Source organism: Pyxicephalus adspersus, chromosome 11 (assembly GCF_032062135.1).
Source record: "Pyxicephalus adspersus chromosome 11, UCB_Pads_2.0, whole genome shotgun sequence".
NCBI lineage: Eukaryota > Metazoa > Chordata > Amphibia > Anura > Pyxicephalidae > Pyxicephalus > Pyxicephalus adspersus.
The window spans coordinates 54,980,643-55,002,058 of NC_092868.1; the positions used below are offsets into that span (position 1 = coordinate 54,980,643).

The 21,416-nt window shown below is 42.0% G+C and overlaps 1 protein-coding gene across 1 annotated transcript in view; it reads right to left on the reverse strand.

The window, feature by feature from the left end:
* ACAD8 (acyl-CoA dehydrogenase family member 8) overlaps positions 1 to 21,416 on the reverse strand; it is a 22,208-nt gene continuing 792 nt past the window's right edge. Inside the window, exons 2-11 of the mRNA XM_072426538.1 lie at positions 21,168 to 21,268; positions 9,818 to 9,987; positions 6,462 to 6,571; positions 5,579 to 5,655; positions 5,350 to 5,487; positions 3,628 to 3,763; positions 2,881 to 2,978; positions 2,175 to 2,327; positions 1,079 to 1,181; positions 1 to 462 (exon numbers count right to left, since the gene is read on the reverse strand). Of these exons, the coding sequence (XP_072282639.1) occupies positions 410 to 462; positions 1,079 to 1,181; positions 2,175 to 2,327; positions 2,881 to 2,978; positions 3,628 to 3,763; positions 5,350 to 5,487; positions 5,579 to 5,655; positions 6,462 to 6,571; positions 9,818 to 9,987; positions 21,168 to 21,268 (1,139 nt within the window). The 3' untranslated portion in view covers positions 1 to 409. The remainder of the gene's footprint in view (positions 463 to 1,078; positions 1,182 to 2,174; positions 2,328 to 2,880; positions 2,979 to 3,627; positions 3,764 to 5,349; positions 5,488 to 5,578; positions 5,656 to 6,461; positions 6,572 to 9,817; positions 9,988 to 21,167; positions 21,269 to 21,416) is intronic.

The window sequence follows — 21,416 nt, forward strand, 5'->3', positions numbered from 1 at the left end:
TTTTCTTAAATAAATGTTTAATACTAAATCTAAAAGAAAACATAAATATGAGAACAGAGACTGCTATTTTATGATTTTACTGATGCACTGTGTGCTTTGTGCTTCTGCCACTTTACTTGCTTTTCTCTACCCAGGTGAAAAGCTGAACCATTTTCCATGTGGGTTCCAGCCACCAAACAGCTTCCAATACAGACGACAGCTACACCTCAAAACAGACAAAAACTTCTGGCGATGATTGGAAAATCAGTCCGACACCTACAGAAAAAAACCCAGAACCCAGGCCTGTATTCTCCACCAACATGCTTATGAAGTTGTAGCGATTGTATTGTCTGATCCCCTGAGGTAGGTTCCCTGTGATGTCAGGAACTAAGTGCTGGAGATATGTCAGGAATGATTCTGTGCTGCAGTCTTATCCCTGCAAAAGATTCCGGGCCACGATCATCCTCATCACTTCATTGGTTCCTGTGAGAAAAAAGAAAATAAAATGTTTATATGGCAATTCTATGATTCAGAGTGATGTACAAGACCAGTATGGTAACGAATACAGCAGTGAACCCTACTAATATCTGCACTTTTCCTGCATGTGGGTGGGCTGCAACTGCATCAAAAGACTGTAGGAGTAGCCATCTTTATAGCAGTTAAATAGGAAGATGAATTAAGCTGAACTGAAGGATTAGAAAATATTGTGCAAAGCATTTGGATTCTGACTTGAATCTTGGTAAGCTTGTGCTGTGAAGTAATTCAGTGTAAAACTCTTCCTATAATAAAGACCGGTCACTGGTCACATGATCGAGAGCTGAACTTTTAAAGTAATAAAGTTTTTACATCATAAGCTAATTCCTTCACAATACAATTTTCTTTATATCACTCTTCGTATTTAAAATATATGTGTATTTTTTGTAAGTATATGTCTCCTTTAATAAAATTGTACAAGCCACTGCAAGTCCAAAGTCTGCTCTTCTTGCTTGTTATTTATTAAATTTTAACAACAATGCATTTGATTAACGGACGCTGATTTTTTTTATACAATTACGTATTTCTCACAAAATGGTTTAACCGTAGCACAATAAAAACTTACCCTCGAGGATCTGGTGAACGCGGATATCACGGACATACTGCTGGACAGCATAATCCTTCAAGTACCCATATCCTCCATGGATTTGGAGTGCCTGGTTACAGACCTGCAACAGTCATTAGATAGGATGGACGCTTATTTATTTCTTAAGTGTTCCTCGTTCTACAACTATATATCGTGATAAATAAATGTTATAACAATTTATAAAGCCAAAACTTTTTCTTTTCATTTCACATAGAGTAGAAAATGGTTAAAACCCCATTGAGGAGATGTTTATTTACTTCCTGTGTGATAACAACTGCACCATTTTTGCAGTCATTGCACTTTAGTGATGGCTGAATGGCATTTCTCAGGGCAGACTTCCCGATGTAAACAGGGGACCATGCCATGTCCGTGTAGTGTATATTGAAACAACCACTTGTAGTCCTATTTGTTGCTCATATGAGTGACCACATAGAAGCACAACTGGGAAACCGGGACAGAACATTGTCGGCCTATACTAAAAAAGGCCAAACCAAGGACCTACAGGCAGATTTAGGAAAATGTCCTTTAACACCCAACAGGACCCCCTTTCTTTCAGCCACATACATTGCTGGTCCTGCCCTTTTTGCACCCCTCATGCTAAAGCACCCAAGGCAGCTACCTTTTCTGCCTACAGAATCACCAGGTATTATATTAATACATCTACATTAAGGCTGGGTACACATGTGCAATGGTTCTCGCCTGATAATCGGCTCAGGGCGGATATCGGACAATATAGTTACATGTGTACAGCGCTCGTTGTCCACTGTCCGAATGAACGTCCTGGCGGATCCATGGATGATGGACGACGAACTATCGTAATGCAAATGAAGAGGAGCAGAGCATGGAGCAGCACAACTGTATAAACAGCTCTCGTTCATGCATCATGCAGTCGTTGGACAATGATTGGACGTGTGTACATAGCCTAACAACCAGTCTGTGTTAGCAGTGTCTGATCCCAGATAAGGACCTAAATGTCACACTGGGAGCTAAGGGTTGTAAATCATCTCTGTAAGGAAAGAACAGGATTCACTCACAGGCAGACTCACCTAGTTGTGAGACACTAGACATCACTCACCTTAAAGCATTCATCTGTGGCATATAGCTTTGCCATAGCGCAGAGTGTCGCTGCATCACCATGTCCCTCCTGGAGCGCCTGTGCCGCATGTCGAACTATAAGTCGTGCTGTGACCAATTGTGTAGCCATCTCTGCTAGTCGGAACTGAAGATACTGCAAACAAAAAAAAAAAATATTCAGACCATATTAATAAAAGATGACCATTATCAATACCATCCCAAACCCTGTAGATATCACTTTTGCTTGGCAGCTTGGTCTGCATGGGGTGCAATAAAAGTGAAACCATGTATAAAAATACACAAAAACTGAATACTATGATTAGATGGATTACCCACATGCAGAAAAATAGAAAATAGAGTACTTTTCCCTATAGAAGATCTTTACATTGTAATCTGTAAGTCAACACTTTTTGGGTTTATAAATAAAAAGAATTCAAAGGTGTGAAAGCCTTGTAAATGACTATATGTCCCTAGTCACTGAATTCTCTCTTTCCATGACATCTAGTATCTCATTGGTTGCTACAGGCAATGTCAATCCTGTCCACCCCTCCATCTATCTACAATAACCCCTCCATAGCTCTTATCACTGATACCAGTGAAAATTCTGATTTAGCTAGAGACATGGGCCAGTATAGAAGAATATATTCATAAAATACTTTGTCAACAACAAACACTGAAAGGCACACATGTACAGATGATGGCTTTACCTGATAATTAGCCAGAGGCTCCCCGAACTGCTTTCTTACAGCCATGTGATCGCGAGCAAGCTGAACAGAGGCATGAGCGGCCCCCAGAGAACAGGAGGCTACAAAAAAAAAAGAAATACTAAGCTGAAAACAAGATGGTGTGTATGGAAAAATGTGAATGTCAGATATCAACAAATGTACATGTCCCGATATATTAGTAACAGCATATGGTACTGTATAAAATTGTGAAGTGCCTTGCATTGCCTAATCAATAACTATAAGGGTTGTGTGCTAAAATGAAAGCAAGGCAATATAAAAATGTTAAAGCTGGACAATATAAAGGAGAGATAAAAGCTGAAATGCCTATTGATCGTCAGGAAAATGCTGCACTCTCCAATGGTGGCTATATATCCCAAAGGTTTTTGGTCATATGATCTCTGCAGAAAAAGAAAATCAGTTAGAAGTCAGATCCTGGGAAGAACAAATCCTGTGAGCACTAAAGTTAACCTAGAGCCGTTTTCCATTTAGAGTATTTCAGTCTCCCTTCTACTATTTTTTAATTCATATAGGCCAACTGCAAGTTTAGCTAATATATAAAAAAAACGGTGATATCATTGAACTGTGTGGGACTATGAAATAATCTTTGTATATAATACAAATGAAACATCCCAAACTCTCCTGAAGATACTTCTAGCACAAAGTGGTATAATATTTCTGCACAATTGATCTACAAATACAAGCAGACTTTATAACGCGTGGCCAGCTTACCAATATTTATCCTTCCTCCGTTCAGCCCCCTCATTGCGATCCCAAAGCCCTGACCTTCCTGTCCCAGTCGATTTGTCACAGGGACCACACAGTCCTCAAATATAACCGCTCTTGTTGGCTGTGAGTTCCATCCCACCTGAAGATGTGAAGAAAAATATAAAACGGATCAGTGATTAATAACAAGCTGGATAAATCAAACATTTAAAGCTGAATGTTAACCGGCTTTTATTTTGCCTTCCCTGGTTTCTCTTCCTCCCTTTATAACATCCTAATTTTTTTTTTTTAGGAAACCTTTTTTTTTAATTTGAATATGTGAAAGGCAGCATGGTTAGCCCACTCGTTAGCACTTTGACCTTTGCTTTGCTAGGTTCCAGGTTCTTGCCCAGGACACTATCTGCATGGAGTTTGCATGTCCACTTCATGTATGTGTGGGTTTGCTCCGGGTGTTCCGGTTTCTTCCCACATTCCAAAAACACGCGGTTAGGCAACTGACTTCCCCACCAAGTTGGCCTTAGGCTGCTTTAATGACATATGACTATGGTAGGGACATTGGATTGTGAGCTCCTTTGCGGGACAGCTATTGACATGACTATGGACTTTGTACAGCGTTGTGTAATATGTTGGCGCTTTATATATATAAACAATAATATTCACTGTTAGGAGAACCAGGCCTGATGCTGTACAAAACTTCCTGGAAATAACAAAGCACCCTGTCTCTGTACTTCTTTCAAGATCCCTCTGGTGTAAACAATAGAAGGATATATGGATATATAGGAGGAATATGCAAATATCAATCAACCTTAGTAGGCAGATGTCAGTCTAGAGAAATCACAATCCCAGGCAAACTTATTTGCATGCAGATCCCCCTAGGTTACACCAACAGTTAGTGCTGAGCTTCTTTAAATGAAAGAACTGAAATCTAATTAATGAAAGGGATGGCCAATCAGTTTGGTAAGAAAAAAGCTAGATGATGCTGGATGTTTTCCAGCCATGAAATGCAGCTTTTCCCTTCTGACTTGCTTAAACTTCTAATGCACATTGGGAGAAGCTTACAGACGAAATGAAATCATAGCAAGCAATTTCTGTTCAGGACTCGTCAGCTTGAGAGTCAAATGTCACTTCAAATCCCATTAGGTCTGATAGCTTCTGCCTTGTAATTCATTTGAACTCTAACTGAATGCATAGAAGTGTCAGATAATTAATTCCTGCAGCTGAATGCTCCTAAATGGCTTTGGTATTGATAGTAGGGGCAGCAATAAGAGGGACCAGCTCTAACTAAATAGTTAAATACTTACCTGAACATATTGAACACATGGTCACCCATGAACCGCTGAGGCAGAAAAAAAACATCACAAGGAGGGGGTGGCAACAAGACTGCATTGAGGCAGCCCTGGATTGAAGAGGTGAATCACCGATCTACACTCCTGGCAGGGGCAGACTAAAGACCACGTGAAGGCAGACTTGAATAAAGAGTTTTTATTTTAATATTTGTGAATAGGTGGGTACAGGGTATGTAAGATAGAGCAACAGGCAAAGTTAGAGCTTTTTATCTGCATAATTTGTCCAGGTCAGTGACTAGTGAAATCCTAAAGAATGATAGCCAGGTAACTAGTATTCTTTGGGGTCATCACTGAAAGCAGCATGTGTTTCCTTTGAGGGATATACCTTTGGCTTCTGTGAATGTACCCTTTATTTTTAAACTTTGCACAAATACATTCTCACCTTCTTCTCCTTTTTGCCAAAGCTGAGCCCCGGCGTGCCCTTTTCTACCACTAGACAGGAAATTCCTCGAGATCCGCTGCCCCCTGTACGACACATCACAACATACACATCTGTGTCTCCGGCACCACTAATAAATGCCTGGGTGTAGACAAAGGGAAGGACAACAGTAATTACACATAGTCAACCTCTCGCACTAATATATTGTATATGACCATGTGTGAGAATTTACCTTAGATCCATTGAGAATATAGTGCTCGCCATCTCTCTTCGCAGATGTCAGCAGTGACGCAGCATCACTTCCACTACCTGCCGAGAGCAGAAAGAACAAAAGAAGCCGAGTCAGAAATTCCTGTAAAATGAGGCTACAACAGTGTGTAATATATCAAACAACAAGAATTTTAGGATGCGTACACACATCATTTATTGTTGCCTGCAATGAACATTCATGCTCATTCCCTGACAACATTCTTTCATTCGTCCTGGAGGATCAATGAAGGACAGATCAGGCTGTGCATTTCAATAAAGGAGAGTACAGTGGGGTGCCGCTTGCTTACCTCCACCCCCCATAGAACCGAACAGCATGTGTGTGTACAGTGTTCATTTGTTTCTCATGAAAAACTATTTCCAGTGACAGAAATTTGAGGTGTGTACATAGCCGTAAGCTACGTACACACGTCCAATGGTTCTCGCTCAGGGCCGATATCGGACGAGAATCTGGCGCGTGTACAGTGCCTGTCGTCTATCATCCGAACGACCATCCTGGCAGATCCACAGACGATGGACGACGAACGATCCTAATGTAAGGGAAGGGGGAGAGTGCGCAGCAGGGTGCTGCTCCGCCGTTCTCCCCCTCCCCTCTCCATAGAGCAGAACAGTGCTGTATGTACAGCGCTCCTTCATGCATCGTGCAGTCATTGGAAAGGATCGTGAAAGATCCTTTGCAACGACAATATTTGCACGTGTATACCTAGCTTAAGTATAGGAAAACAAGAATATAGCTAAACAAAATGATGAAAAACCTAGCTTCATGCAACGTTAGTCTGTTTATGTAGGCTGATGAGCAGATATGCAAATCTTTTCAGCCGCAGTTTTATGACCTTTTTAAGCCTCACCTGGCTCTGTCAGACAGTAAGATGCAAATTTATCCATACTGCAGAGAGAAGGGCAGAATCGATGTCTCTGTTCCTCATTTCCAAAAGTATCGATCATCCACACACACATACTGCAAGGAATAGAGAATTACAAACATATTATGAATAAAGGGATTTGCAGTAATCTTTATGTACAACAACCACTGTTGCTGGGGATCTGGTCTGCACTTTAACATGACACAATGAGCTCGATTTATTAAAGGCTGGAGAGGATACAAGTTCCTCAGTGAAGCTGGGTGATCCAGCAAACCTGGAATAGATTTCTTCAAAGTCATTTGCTATTTGCTAGCAAATGTTGTCAATCCTGGACCAGATCCATTCCAGGTTTGCTGGATCACCATGCTTCACTGATGAAAATGTATCCTCTCCAGCCTTGGAGAGCTTTAATAAATCAGCCCTGATCAGTCCACAGAATTCCCATCTGCAAGGTCAATCAGCAGGAAAGTGCTGGAGTCAATGTTTGAACCCTATGAGATTGTATTTGTTAAGAGCACAAACAGCAGTCATACACCTTTTTGTGCTTTTGCACTTTATTATAGAGTTCATGTTTAAACTCAATGTTTAAACACAGTGGAAAACGAAAAAAAGCATTTGGCTGCTGTTAATGTATTTAACGGTTAAGGTCTCCAACGTCTTCCTGTTGAGGGTAATCTTGCTTCCTTGACTTACATAATCAGATTATGAAAAAAGGAGACATTAAATGTCAAAGTATTTTAGGGCCAGCAATGTGGTAAAATAGGTTATGGTTTAAAATGTGTTGTTTTAAAATCGGTTACCAATGCACCTAAGTGTGTCCAAAATTAGATGTCAAAATTTAGACACTGTTCTTCAATTCATGCTACAATACAGCCATGTTGAGATGAGATTTTAAATGTGCGGAATTTATTATATTATTATTACATAGTATTTATATAGCACTGACATTTTACACAGCGCTGTACAAAGTCCATAGTCATGTCACTAGCTGTCCCTCAAAGAAGCTCACAATCTAATGTCGCTACCATAGTCATATGTCTTTATTACAGTCTAAGGTCTATTTTGGGGGGAAGCCAATTAACCTAACTGCATGTTTTTTGAATGTGAGAGGAAACCCAAGAAAACACAGGAGAACCTGCAAACTCCATGCAGATAGTATCCTGGGCGAGATTTAAACCTGGGACCCAGCGCTGCAAAGGCCAGTCTGCTGACCACTGAGCCACAAGTTATGTGGTATAGCGGTCTGTCTCCTTCGGTCGTTCATGGATTCATCAGGACAGATCCATGAACGACATCGGGTGACCGCTGTACACATGTTCTTGCCCAAGATGAGTACAACAGTTCATATTAAGCAAGAACCATCAGATGCGTGTGCATATTAAACAATAGTCACCTTCAAATTGCTGATTAGTTCTTTGTTTTATTTCTGTTTGGTAGTGCAGCTCCCACTGTAGTTCTGGCTGTTCCACATATGAGATCTGCATTGCTCATTTGCTGCTGCACCCAGTATTCTCCCCAGCCCCTTTTAGCTGGGTGCACCACCCAGCACTTTTCAGTAACCACCCGGCTGTTTTTTGGGTGGTTACAGATGAGTTGGGTCACAATACAGGGGCTGCCACCCACCTACAATTTCTTCCCACCCATTTCTGGGTTGAACATTGGCTGCACCAGTGCCATTTTTACATTCCTTCTCCCCTTGGCTATTTACACAATACCGAGTGATCAGTGACTTGGCAAGAAGAGAGGCAGAAAAAGTCACTTATGCGGCAGTGAATAAAGCTATGGATCTTATATCTGGAGTGCCCAGAACTGCACTATAAAGTAGGAGTAAGGAAAAAAAAGATCTAACCAGTGATCTGAAAATCATTTACAATTCAATAGAGATAATTATGTTTACATAATCATAAATAAAAAAAATTATGTTCTGCTTTAATGCAGCATGCATCAACATAAGTGAAGTATCCTATATATAGCATGTAGGGGACAGAAGCAAAAGAAGGGGCTTTTTGGCAAATAAAAGTAAATCTGTACTTCTGAAAGTTACCAAATACATATAGAAAGTAACATTTATTCTGTAATGATGTCTAGCAATAGTATAAATGTCACTTTCTGTGTGTATTTGGTAACTTTCAGAAGTGAAAACTTTAGTTTTATTTGCATCTTTATTCTATCCCCTACATGTTGTTAATCTGGGGCTGGCATCTGATATTTAATTTGAACTTTATTGGAGAACCTGAGCTTTGGTAATCCCTGTTCCAATATAAAAAGAGTACAACAGTCAAAAAATCAGTAAAAGAACACAAGGGGCGTGCAGAGTGCAACACTGCATTACAACCCCCACACACGTTGCAGTGAACCTGGAGTGGCCTTGTGATTGTAGGCATCTGACATTCCATCCTTGATTGGACAGAAAGCAATCAGAAATGTTAGGAAATGTCCAATGTCAGTCATGTGTATGAACAATCTATCAAAATAATTTCTGACAAAGAAAAACTTTTTGAAAAGGCAGAATATCGCACATGTATGTCTGGCGTTCCTTGGATCATTTTATAAATGGAAAAGTGATAGCACTAGCAACAGATCTGTTTTTGTTAGGACAATCTGTGTCCCAATGGAGACAAAGACAGCAATGAAGGCCTGATAAGGATTCCCTCACTTATGTATTTTCTGTATTTTTCAGACCATAAGACGCACTTTGTCCCCCCAAAAGTGTGTGGGGGGGGGGGGGGATGGGGGTGCGTCTTATGGTCCGAATACCCTCTGAAGCTTCCAAGGGGGGCCCAGTAGGCGGCTGCAGTTCCATCTAGCCTGGCATCCCCCCTGCAGCATGGCCCCCTCCGTTACGTAGCCTTCTCTGCCTGATTACAAAAAACATAAAGCCATCAACCCCTACCTTATCCTATTGATTGCAGACCCCTGCCTTCCCCCTCCCTGTGTTTACCAGCAGCTCACCTCTATAGGGATGCTGGGGCTGTGTTTCTGTGTGAGAAGGCTCCGTGTAACAGTGGGGAGTGGGGAGGGAGGCAGAGAGAGCAGGAGGAGCAGTGCTGGTTAGCAGTTTTATTTCTTGTGCAGCATGTCAATCCCCCATGACAGGTGCATTGTGCAATGTGCAATGTGCTATGTGCAATGTGTCTGTGGAAAGTGCTATGTGCAATCTCTCTCTCATTAAATATTATTCTGCTATATTTTATTAAATATTTCTTTCTCAATTTGGTTCAGAATATTTTTTTTTCTTGTTTTCCTCCTCTAAAACCAGGGTGCGTCTTATGGTATCCAAGCTAACAATACTTTTTTTAAAAGTTTATTTTTTTACAAATAAACAGCAGAAGAATTCATACTTGTGGATGCTCATGTAAGCTGTAGTGCTGACACAACCCGTAGACAGGGCCTCAAAAATGATAGAAGTGTCCAGACGTGACAATCCAGAGCCGCCAACGTCAGGGCTGGTGTAGATCCCTCCGAAGCCGAGCTGAGCTGCCTTCCGCATCGTGTCCACAGGAAAAATCTCCTAGATAAAGAAAAAATAATTCAATGGTTATCAGGGGTTAGTATTTAGTACCTGCATAAGGCAAATGACGCATTGCAAATGACTGCTTATCAGCAATGTTTTCACTTCCAATGGTATGGGACTGAGGGAGGGGAGAAGACCTGTAAGTGTTACTAAACTGAAAAATCAAAAAATCAGGTCTCCTGTTCTGTCATGCTGTATGGCAGTGCTATGCTTATCTAAGCAGTGTTCTCCCCAGCCCATTTTAGCTGGGCGCACCACCCTGCGCTTTTCAGTAACCACCCGGCTGTATTTGGGTGGTTACTAAAGAGTTGGGTCAGAATACAGGGGCTGCTACCTACCTACACCTTCCTGGGTTAAACACTGCTAAGAACTGGATGCATTTTATCCAGGCCCGGCTAAGATTTGCAAAAAAACACATCAAGTCTCCCGAAAGCCTTTGAGAAAATGTGTTAGAGTCCGATGAGAGCAAGGTTTATAACGGACAGCACGGTGGCTCAGGGGTAAGAAATCCTGCCTTTGCAGCGCTAGGTCCCAGGTTTGATTCCCAGCCAGGACATTATCTGCATGGAGTTTGCACGTTCTACCCGTGTCTGCGTGGGTTTCCTCCGGGTACTACGGTTTACTCCCACATCCCAAAAACATACAGTGAGGTTAATTGGCTTCCCCCTAAAAATTAACCTTCGACTACATTAATGACATATGACTATGATAGTACCATTAGATTGTGAGCTCCTTTGAGGCACAGTTAGTGAAACCGCTATGGACTTTGTACAGCTCTGCGTAATATGATGGTGCTTTATAACTACTGTGCTAATAAGGTTGATCTTTTTTTCCATAATTCCAATAGCTACATTTGGTGCAAAAGAACACCATGCCTACTTTGAAGCATGGTGGTGGCAGTATCATGCTTAGGGGTTGCTTTTCTTTAGCTGGAATGAGGGCTTTAGTCAAAGTGAAGGAAACAATGAACAGTTCCAAATACCAGTCACATGTGGCCGCACACCTTCAAGCATCTGCTAGACACTGAGAAATTCCAACTTTCAACACAACAATGTTCCTGCGAGTATTCAGTTTCCAGTCCTGGTTTACGGTTCCTGACCGTGCTTGTTCTCTGCCTGCCCTGACCCGGTCCTGTTTTCGGTTTTTGAATTTGCCTGTCAACTCTGTACTGTGCCTTGGTTATCTCCAACTGCTGCTGCTACCAGCACGGGTGAGTCTGAGGGCCGCAACATGGGTGCCGTTCGCAGCAAGGCCCAACACCCATTGCGGGGTGCTCTGGTGATGCTTTTTTCCATGCACTTGGTCTGCTCTATGATGACCCAGATCGTGCTCCTTCTGCTGAATCTGCCCTTTGTGCCTTGCGCCAGGGACACAGGTCCGCAAAGGAGTACTGCGCTGAATTTTACAGGTGGTCTGCAGATTCGCAGTGGAACGATCCTGCTCTCCATTCCCAATTTTGGCTAGGCCTAGCTGAGAAGATTAAAGACACCCTGGTACACTACCCTCCACCTGAGAGCCTGGATGCTGCCATGCAGCTAGCTATCAGAATTGACCGAGGCCTCCGAGAAGGTGGCCGGGAACTTGCAGCACATTCCCCGCTAATCTCCTTTCCAGTACCCAAATCATCCGAGTCTACCGGATCATCGCCAGAACCCATGGAGACCAATCGATCCAAACTCCCGCTATCGGAGCGTACACGTCCCTGCGTGCGACACCTGTGTCTGTACTGTGGGGACATTACAGGAATCACTGTCCTCTCAGGCGCCCAAAAGCCCTGACCTAGGGAATGGCAGGGAGGATTCCCTAGGTCCATTGTTTCGTACTCCCTCTTCCAAGATTACATTTACAGTGCAGCTGTTCTTCCCTGTGCAGACTGTTTGGGCCGAGGCTTATCTGGATTCTGGAGCCGCCGCCAATTTCATGGACCAGAGTTTCGCTTTCAAGCATCGAATTCCACTGGTAGCTCTAGAAAAACCATATCCCTATTTCCGTAGTCAACGGTACAGTCATTCCTGAGCCCATCCATTTCAAAACCAGGCCACTTTCTCTCCGGGTGGGGGTGCTCCATTTTGAGACTCTGGAGTTCCTAGTAATGCCCCAGCTAGTGAACCAACTCCTTTTGGGTATGCCCTGGCTTCGTCAGCACTCTCCAGTGATAGACTGGGTTTCTGGAGACATTCTGTCCTGGAGCGGAGACATTCTGTCCTGGAGCTCTTACTGCCTTCACAACTGCCTGCAGAGAATTGCACCCGCATGGACTGTCTGCCTGACTGAGACTGCACCGTTGCCTGGTCTTCCTGACTCCTATCAAGATTTTAAGGACGTCTTCTCCAAACAAAAGGCAGAGAGCCTGCCACCCCATCGTCCTTATGATTGCTCCACTGATCTCGACTGCTACTACGCCTCCCCGTGGTCAAGTTTATCCCCTGTCCAGACCCGAGACCCAGGCCATGACAGCATATATTAAGGAAAACCTTGAAAGAGGGTTAATTCGCGAATCCACTTCACCTGCGGGCGCAGGATTCTTTTTTGTTGGGAAGAAAGATGGGTCCCTGCGTCCCTGTATTGATTACAGGGGTCTGAACAAAATAACTGTCAAGAATCGATATCCATTACCCCTCATCTCGGAGCTTTTCGACTGTATTCAAGGTGCCACCATATTCTCTAAGTTGGATCTGCGCAGGGCCTATAACCTTATCCGAATTAAGGAAGGGGACGAGTGGAAGACTGCGTTCAATACTCGTGATAGACATTATGAATATCTTGTCATGCCTTTTGGGCTCTGTAATGCCCCCGCAGTATTTCAAAACTTTGTAAACGACATCTTTCGTGATCTTTACACCTGCGTGGTCGTCTACTTGGACGATATCCTATTCTTTTTCAGGGATCTTCCTGCGCATCGGAGAGACATGTAAGGACTGTGCTTCAACGTCTCAGAGAGCACCGCCTGTATGCCAAACTGGAGAAATGTCTCTTTGAACTCTCTGAAGTGCCTTTCCTAGGTTACATAGTCTCCAATCAGGGGTATAGATCCCGAGAAAGTTTTGGCTGTTCTGAAGTGGCCATTACCTCAAGGTCTCAAGGCTATTCAAAGGTTCCTTGGCTTTGCCAATTACTATAGACAGTTCATTAAGGGTTACTCCTCCATCGTGGCTCCTATCACAGCCCTCACTAACAAGGGGGTTAACTGCAAGGTGTGGCCTAAGAAGGCTCTCCAGGCCTTCGAGGTCTTGAAGAAGGCCTTCACAGTGGCTCCTGTTCTGTTGCATCCCGACCCTAGTAAGCCCTTTTTTCTGGAAGTTGATGCCTCTGCTGTGGGGGTAGGAGCTGTTCTCTCCCAAAAGGGGTCCTCGGGCAAATTACGTTCCTGTGGTTTCTTCTCGAGGAAGTTTTCGCCCACAGAAAATAATTACATTGTTGGGGATAGAGAACTCTTGGCTGTGAAGCTAGCATTGGAGGAATGGCCTCACCTTCTAGAGGGAGCACTCTTTAAGATTACCATTTATACAGATCACAAGAACCTCTTTTACCTCCAGACAGCCCAAAGACTTAATCCACGGCAAGCTCGCTGGGCCTTTTTTTTTTCTAGGTTCGATTTTACACTTACTTTCCACCCTGGGTCTAAAAACACTAAAGCGGATGCCCTGTCTCGTTCTTTTGACGCTGAAGATACAGAGAAGGAACCTGCGCACATTATAGATCCTTCCAGAAGTCTCCTGGCGGCTCCAGTACGTTTGAAGGACATCCCTCCTGGGAACCAATTTGTAAAGAAGTCACTCCGTTCCCGTATTCTGACATGGGGGCACAATTCCAAGATTGCTGGCCACCAAGGGCCACCAAGACCTTTGAGTTCATCTCACGCCAGTACTGGTGGCCAACTCTAAAGCAAGATATAAAAGATTTTACTGCTTCCTGTTCCAAGTGTGCAGAAAGTAAAGTCCCTAAAAGGTTACTTTCTGGTGCCCTCCTTCCTCTGCCAGTGCCCAAATGCCCTTGGACTCATATCTCCATGGACTTCATCACTGACCTACCCTTATCGAATGGCTGTACCGTCATTTGGGTAGTAGTAGACCGATTTTCTAAGATGGCTCATTTCATTCCTTGGAAATGACTTCCTTCAGCTCCAGCGTTGGCCAAAACTTTCCTTCAGGAAGTATTCCGTCTCCAGTATTGTCTCCCCTCTAGTATTGTCCCAGATCGAGGGGTACAGTTCACATATCGGTTCTGGAGGGCCCTGTGTCGCCTACTGGAGATTCAGCTGCATTTCTCCTCGGCTTACCATCCACAATCCAATGGCCAGACTGAAAGAGTCAATCAATGCCTGGAACAATTCCTCCGTATCTATGTATCTGCCAGGCCGGATAATTGGAGTGAGTTACTCCCTTGGGCCGAATTCGCTCATAATAGTCGTGTCAGTGAGTCTACGGGTTTCAGCCCTTTTTCTTCATGACTTATGGGTGTCACCCCTGAGTACCTCCACCTATTCCGTCTGGTTATGAGGTCCCAGCCGCAGCAGACGTCAGAGCCAGCTTCCACAAAGTTTGGGAGGACGCGCAGAAGGCATTACACAAAGCCTCTCTTCGCCACAAGAAGTGAGCTGATAAAAAGAGAAGACCTGCCCCCAGAGTTGTGCCAGGAGATAAGGTCTGGTTACTACCCGAGGTTCCTGCGAGTATTCAGTTTCCAGTCCTGGTTTCCGGTTCCTGACCTTGGCTTGTCCTGACCGTGCTTGTTCTCTGCCTGCCCTGACCCGCTCCTGTTTTCGGTTTTTGAATTTGCCTGTCGACTTTGTACTGCGCCTTGGGTATGTCCAACTCTCAGCTGCTACCTGCACGGGTGAGTCTGAGGCATGCAACCTGGGTGCCGTTTGCAGCAAAGCCCAACACCCCTTGTGGGGTGCTCTGGTGAACACGGGCGGTGCCTTAGACTCTGCGCCTCTGATATCACCTCGGCTAACGTGCTGGTAGCACAGAGGGTCCACCTCCTGTCTAGTGTCTTCTTGGTGACACATATATTTTTTTATTTTTCTCCTAACACATTTGCTCTTTTTGTAATTGAATTGTACTGGTATTAGGTCACATTAATGGTGGGCAGTATTGCAATGATACATTGCGGTCTCATTTTATTACACCACCAAAACCTAGTGTGTACACTTTTTCCATAAAATACAGTGTTCAACCCAGAAATTTTTTTGTGCTGGGTGGGAAAAAGCTGTAGTCGGGTGGTGGCTTCTGTATTGTGACCCGACTTTTCAGTAACCACCGAAAAACAGCCGGGTGGGTTACTGAAATGTGCCGGGTGGTGCGCCCAGCTAAAAGAGGCTGGTGAGAACACTGAATTTCATTGTGCATAGGGTTAACAAATGCACCCATTTTTAGGTGCTTGACACATCTCTTATATATTGTCATACTGTATAAAGAAGGCCTTGTATATGCGTGTAGGCACTCAGCACTGCAGTGTTAGTCTCCTGGCATGGATATATTTTATCAGCCAATTTGCCTTTTAACACAGCACTGCTGCACAATCTTCTTCCAAGACGCGCACAGCTTGGCACTTACACATTGATCTTAGAAGTCTTTTAACAAAAGTCATTGTTTTAACTCAGGAACTGCTAAGTGCAGCCGGGACTTTTAAGATACGAAGGGCAAGCTTGTTCTTAGATCAAAGGAAATTTCTTTGCAGGGTGCTGTTAGTACTGAAACTGACCTGCTGAACCAAACAGAAAAGTAACAAGTAATGCAAGTAACACACAATAGCAGGAGAGATAAGGATTTGTGGGTGAGTAGTTAGGATTTAAGAGACAGAAGAAGACGGGTAGGTGAGGTGGAAGCGTTGGGTTTTGAGGGATCTTTTAAATGAGTAGAAAGTAAGAGCAAGCTGAATAGGACGAGGAAGACCATTCCAGAGTCGGCGCAGCTCTAGATAAGTCTTGGAGCCATGCGTGTGATGAGATTATGAGTGAGGAAGTCATTAGTAGGTCTTATGAGAAGAGAGCGGCTAGGGGAGTATTTTTCTATCAGGTGGGAAAGGTAAGTTTGACAAGAATTGTGGAGGGATTTGAAGGCAAAGCACAGGAGATAAATTTGATTCCAAGGTGAAATGGAAGCCAAAGGAACTACAAAGAGAGGCAGCAGAAGAGGAGCAGTGGGAAGGATGGATGAGTCTGGCTGCAGAGTTCATAACAGATTGTAGAGGAGAGAGACCGGTTAGTGGAATACCAGAGAGGAGGATGTTATAGAAGTACCATAAGTTAGAATTCAGACCTGGTAAACAAATACAAAGATTTGAAGAATGTATAAAATATCCAAACTGTCAAACAGCATGATGAACACATAAAAGAGCTAATGACATATCCAATGCCTGTTTTTTAAAGGAGATTTGGTTCATATTCAAACAAAGCCAACCATGCAATGCAGAACACGCACCCCATTGTAATGCTCTATAGTAAACAGTTGGAGGAGGTGTGCTGTTACATATAGGATTTCATAAAACCGTTAATATATACTTTACATTACAAAGACAATGCCATTTTGGAATCGTCAAGAATGAAGAATGGGGCGTTGGAAGATATAACGACAACACAAGCATGCAGAAAGCAACTGGCACCCATCAGCCCTGAGCTACAGACACGTTTAGCAACACTGAAGCCTAATGTTGTTAAAAAAAAAAAGCCATAGAGATTACTGAAGTAGATGAATTCCAAACACAAAAACAAACAAGCATTCTTATGTGCATAGATTCTACAAGAAATATGACATGAGATATAAGACACCAACACATAGGGCCTGATTTATGAAAGCTCCCCAAGGCTGGAGAGGATACACTTTCATCAGTGAATCTGGGTGATCCAGCAAACCTGGAATGGATTTCTTAAAGGTAATTTACTATTTGTTAGCAATTGTTTTCAATCTTGGACCAGAACCATTCCAGGTTTTCTGGATGACCTAGCTTCACTGATGAAAGTGTATCTTCTCCAGCCTTAGATAGCTTTATTAAATCAGGCACAATGGGTCTGATTTATTAAAGCTCTCCAATACTGGAAAAGATAGACTTTCATAGAGAACCTGGGTAATTCAGCAAACTTGGAATAGATCTATTGAAAATATTTGCCAAATAATAGCATATGATTTATAAGAAATCATTTCCAGGTTTGCTCAATCCCCTACGATCTCTTCATCTGCACGATTTTTTATATTATTTATACTTGTAAACAAAGCAACTCGTAGCACTGTGAAGTGAAAATAACGGCAACCATTGCCTTTGCTTTTCCTAATATTATTAATATAATTAAACAGGTTTTATATAGCGCTGTACATTAAATAGGGGTTGCAAATGACAGACGAATACAGACACAGGAGGAGAGGACAGTACCCCAAAGAGCTTACAATCTAGTATTCACATTTGCATAAATAGGTTTGTTTACCTAAAAACCCAATCATACAATATAGGTCTGAAGATCATATTTATTTCTTCAAAAGACATTACTGGATTTTCTAGCCACCGCTTCATAAACCAGTTTCTTTAAACCCCATATCACTGTTAAAACCATAACTTATTTGACAAATACATGAAATGTACACCAAATTTCCCTGAAACAACTGGATGAGTAAACTGTATCAAATTAATCCTACATGCATTTTGAGGGTTTTCACTTTCGCTGGAAAATTGTAGGCAATCAAAAAAAATTTAATATATCATCCAATTAAAACCAATTTAGGTCTTCAGGACTTTAGGTCAGCATGGGTAGGATTTGAAGTCAAAGCCACAGAGTAATTTTAAAGCAGAAGTAAAAATAAAAAAATCACACTTACCTTCAATCCCGGAGATCTGTCTATCTGTCGGGAGGTTCCTTCCATTGGGTCTGACGTGGTCAAGGTATCTGTCTTCGGCCCGGCACAAAGGAAGCACCTAGCACCAATATCTTTTTTTTCTTTTTTTCTAGGTTCTTCTGCGCATGCGTGAGATCAATTTTTTTTTCTACTGATGAAAGGGTCTCTACTGAGATGTTAAGGGATGAGCAAAACAAGCAGTCAAGAGCCTCCTGGGATGCGTGACATAGGTATCCCGGGAGGCTCTGCGCTCCCATTCATTCTTGATCGCTGAGGCCAATGTTTTTAAAAAGAAAGAATGTTGCACTTAAAGAAAAAACAAACAAAATGTTTACTTTAAATAAAAGAGGTTGTCTACGCTTTTATATAAAGTAAAAATTCTGAGTTTAGGTACGCTTTAAGCTTCACAGAAGCACCATGAATATCTTGTAATCTGTGCATTGTAATGGGTACACAAAATTAGGATATACTCCTTCCAATTCTTCCACAAAGGGGAAAGAGATGCCAAAAGCAGTAACTCCAAGCCACAATCGGGATGGAATTGCCAGGGAGTTTCAAGACTTACCTGGTTCCCACGTTCCAGTGGCGTCCTCCAGCATTGCTCGGCATCTGTTTCCCCTGGCGTGTGAATGTTGGGGACGCAAGGCCAGGGGAAGCAGATGCTGGCCAGGCATCTGCTTGTAAACCTTAGGCTGGAGGGAAATTTAAAATATTTAGTATTTTTAAATGTACTGCTTTAACATTTAAAAATCCTCATTCATCATACCGCCAGGTATGGTAAATTGTGAGGGGCAGATAATAGAAATTCTTTTGTCATATTCTGATGTGATATCATCAAGAGATTCAGATTTTTCAACTGCACCAGGATGCAATGAGAAGCATTTTTTCATAATTTCCCTCATTTCTACATTTCCCACAATTCCTCTGCAAGATGATCATGTCTGGGGGTGAAGACATGAGTGAAATCATATGATATGTATAATGAATGCTACAAGTTATTCTTTAATGTCCTATTGTGTGATACTTCCCCCACCTCCTAGATTGTAATCTCTTCGGGTCAGGGTCCTCCTCCTGTGTCACTGTCTGTCATTTGCAACCCATATTTATCGTACAGAGCTGCGTAATATATTGGTGCTATATAAATCCTGTTTATTAATAATATTAAAAATAATAATAAGGTAATAGTGGTAAGAAGAAGACAGCTTGGAATGAAAGGGAAGTGGATTTGGCTGAAGGGCTGGACCAACCTAGTTGAGTGATAACACGTTTCATTTGATTTTGTTGTATCTGTTTTGATCCTTCTAAAAAGTTATTTTCATAAGCTTTATTTTTGATGAAATGTGTATTGATAGTTACTCTTGTTTTATTGGAATTGTTAATAAGAAATATATAATATAATGTGGGTCTCATTTGTATCCTGAAAAAGCAGACAGATAGCCTCTGCGAAACGCGTTGATGTTTATTGAGACAAGGTATGACATTTGTATGTCACTGTTTTTTGCTATGAGCAATTTGGTTTTAATGAATTCAATATATGTATGGTTTAACTATTTATGTATTGTTTATTATATGATAACCTATAGATGGTTTCTATTTTTTTTTGTAAACTAAACAGTACATTTATCCAGAGCATGTGCCTCATAAGTCCTAATTAATCTTGTTGCTTGAATATTTGTATTTAGGGATTACTATAGACTAAATTGCTGGAAAACTTAAGTTAAAAGTAGAGATACATTCATACAAATATGTTGATCATGTTGGGGTATTTGTGTTTTGCTTGTGACGTGTTTTGTATAAACAAAAGTTATGTTTTTCTGTTTAACCCGCTAAACTTAAACATAACTCCCATATCCCCTGAGAAAGCCTTATAGGCGAAACTCGTTGGCTCCGAGACAAGATTCTTTTGCCATTATATAAATACTGTATAGCATAGATAGACTATGTTAAGTACAGGTAGCATAGGAGAGGTTTAGTACAGCATTATTAACCTCCTGGGCGTTTCACTGATGTCTAGATTTCTGTACCAAAAGCGGTACACTGTTTTTCATGAAATTTTACTTTTAATAAAATTAAATAAAAAACACAAAAATCAGCTTAAACAAGAATACATAAATATATCAAAAAATACTGAAAATGCAATAATTTGGTATACACCTCCCTAGTGTGGTAAATTTTAAAACAGAGTCCAACGTCACATAACTATAGACAAAACCACATAAATATATTTTGTATTATTTTGGATTGGATTGGATACAGGACTTTGTATTGAATCCAATACAAAATATTTGAATTTCTCGCTACGACCCACGTCGACGGGCGCATGCACATCAGGAATCGCCAAGGGAAGCGTACGCAAACGCCGGGTGTTCTAATTCTTTCCAAACTTCCGTACTTCCATGCAAAAAGTGTTAAATTTTTAGCATGGAAATTTATTTTAGATTGTAGGCTATCATTCACTGAATTACTCAATAATTACTTATAATTCACTGTGTGTCACTGTCTGTATTAGTCTGTCATTTGCAACCCCTAAACTCCTGGGCGGTTTTTTATGTCTTAAAGCAGTACATTGTCTTTCATGAAAATGTATTTTACAGTATATTATAATAGTATGAGTATATTAAAGTTTGAAAGACATTATATTATACTGTAAAATAAATTTTCATGAAAGACAATGTGCTGCTTTAAGACATATAAATCCAGTGTATTGCATTCAATACAGTTTTTTTAATTGAATGCAATACAAAATATTTTGAAATTCCTGCCGCGCCCCCAGCGACGGCCACACGTACTAATGCCCCTGGGAACTCCTGGGGAACCTCAGTGCACTCGGCGGGTGACAGATCGAAGGAAGAGAACGTGGCAGGACACCAGAGGACGCTGGCGGAACCAGGTCTTTTATTTATTTTTTAGCTACCCCGAGTTACCGCTATCAGCTGGTATTTTTTACCAAGAGCCACACTTGGAGTTACTGTACAGCGCTGCGTATTATGTTGGTGCTATATAAATTATGTTGAATAATAAAAAAGACACAACTTGCCTATTTCTACAATAACCACCTGCCTGATTTTAATTTTTTGTAACATGACTTTTAAAAGAAAAATGATCTGTACAAAGGGAACAAACTATAGGTGGGATGATGGGAGCAGATGATGGGACTTTGCTCCCACTTCCTGTCCCATCCAGGTGACCCCCTAACACCCCAATTGGTAGACCAGGTTCTATGATGATGACCGTTGACAATTGTGCCCATAAAGGGCCCATTCTCAGTAATGCAACCCAACCCTAACGCATTTAGAATGTCAGCCCAATGCCGTTAATGTCGTTACGTCAGCGCAGCACCGTCCTCACCTTTTCATCCCACATGGACATGTTAGGTGCCATTTCTTTGGAGGCAAAATCAAAGGCCACCTTCTGAAATTCCTTCTGTTCTTCCGTAAGACCAATGGAGGCTGCAAGGGAAAAAGGCAAAAATGAAGGAAAAGTCCTATAAAGGTATTCTGTGTTACTTCCCTGACCTCCTAGATTGTAAGCTCTTCGGGGCAGGGTCCTCTCCTCCTCCTGTGTGCCTGTCTACATCTCTCTGTCATTTGTAACCCC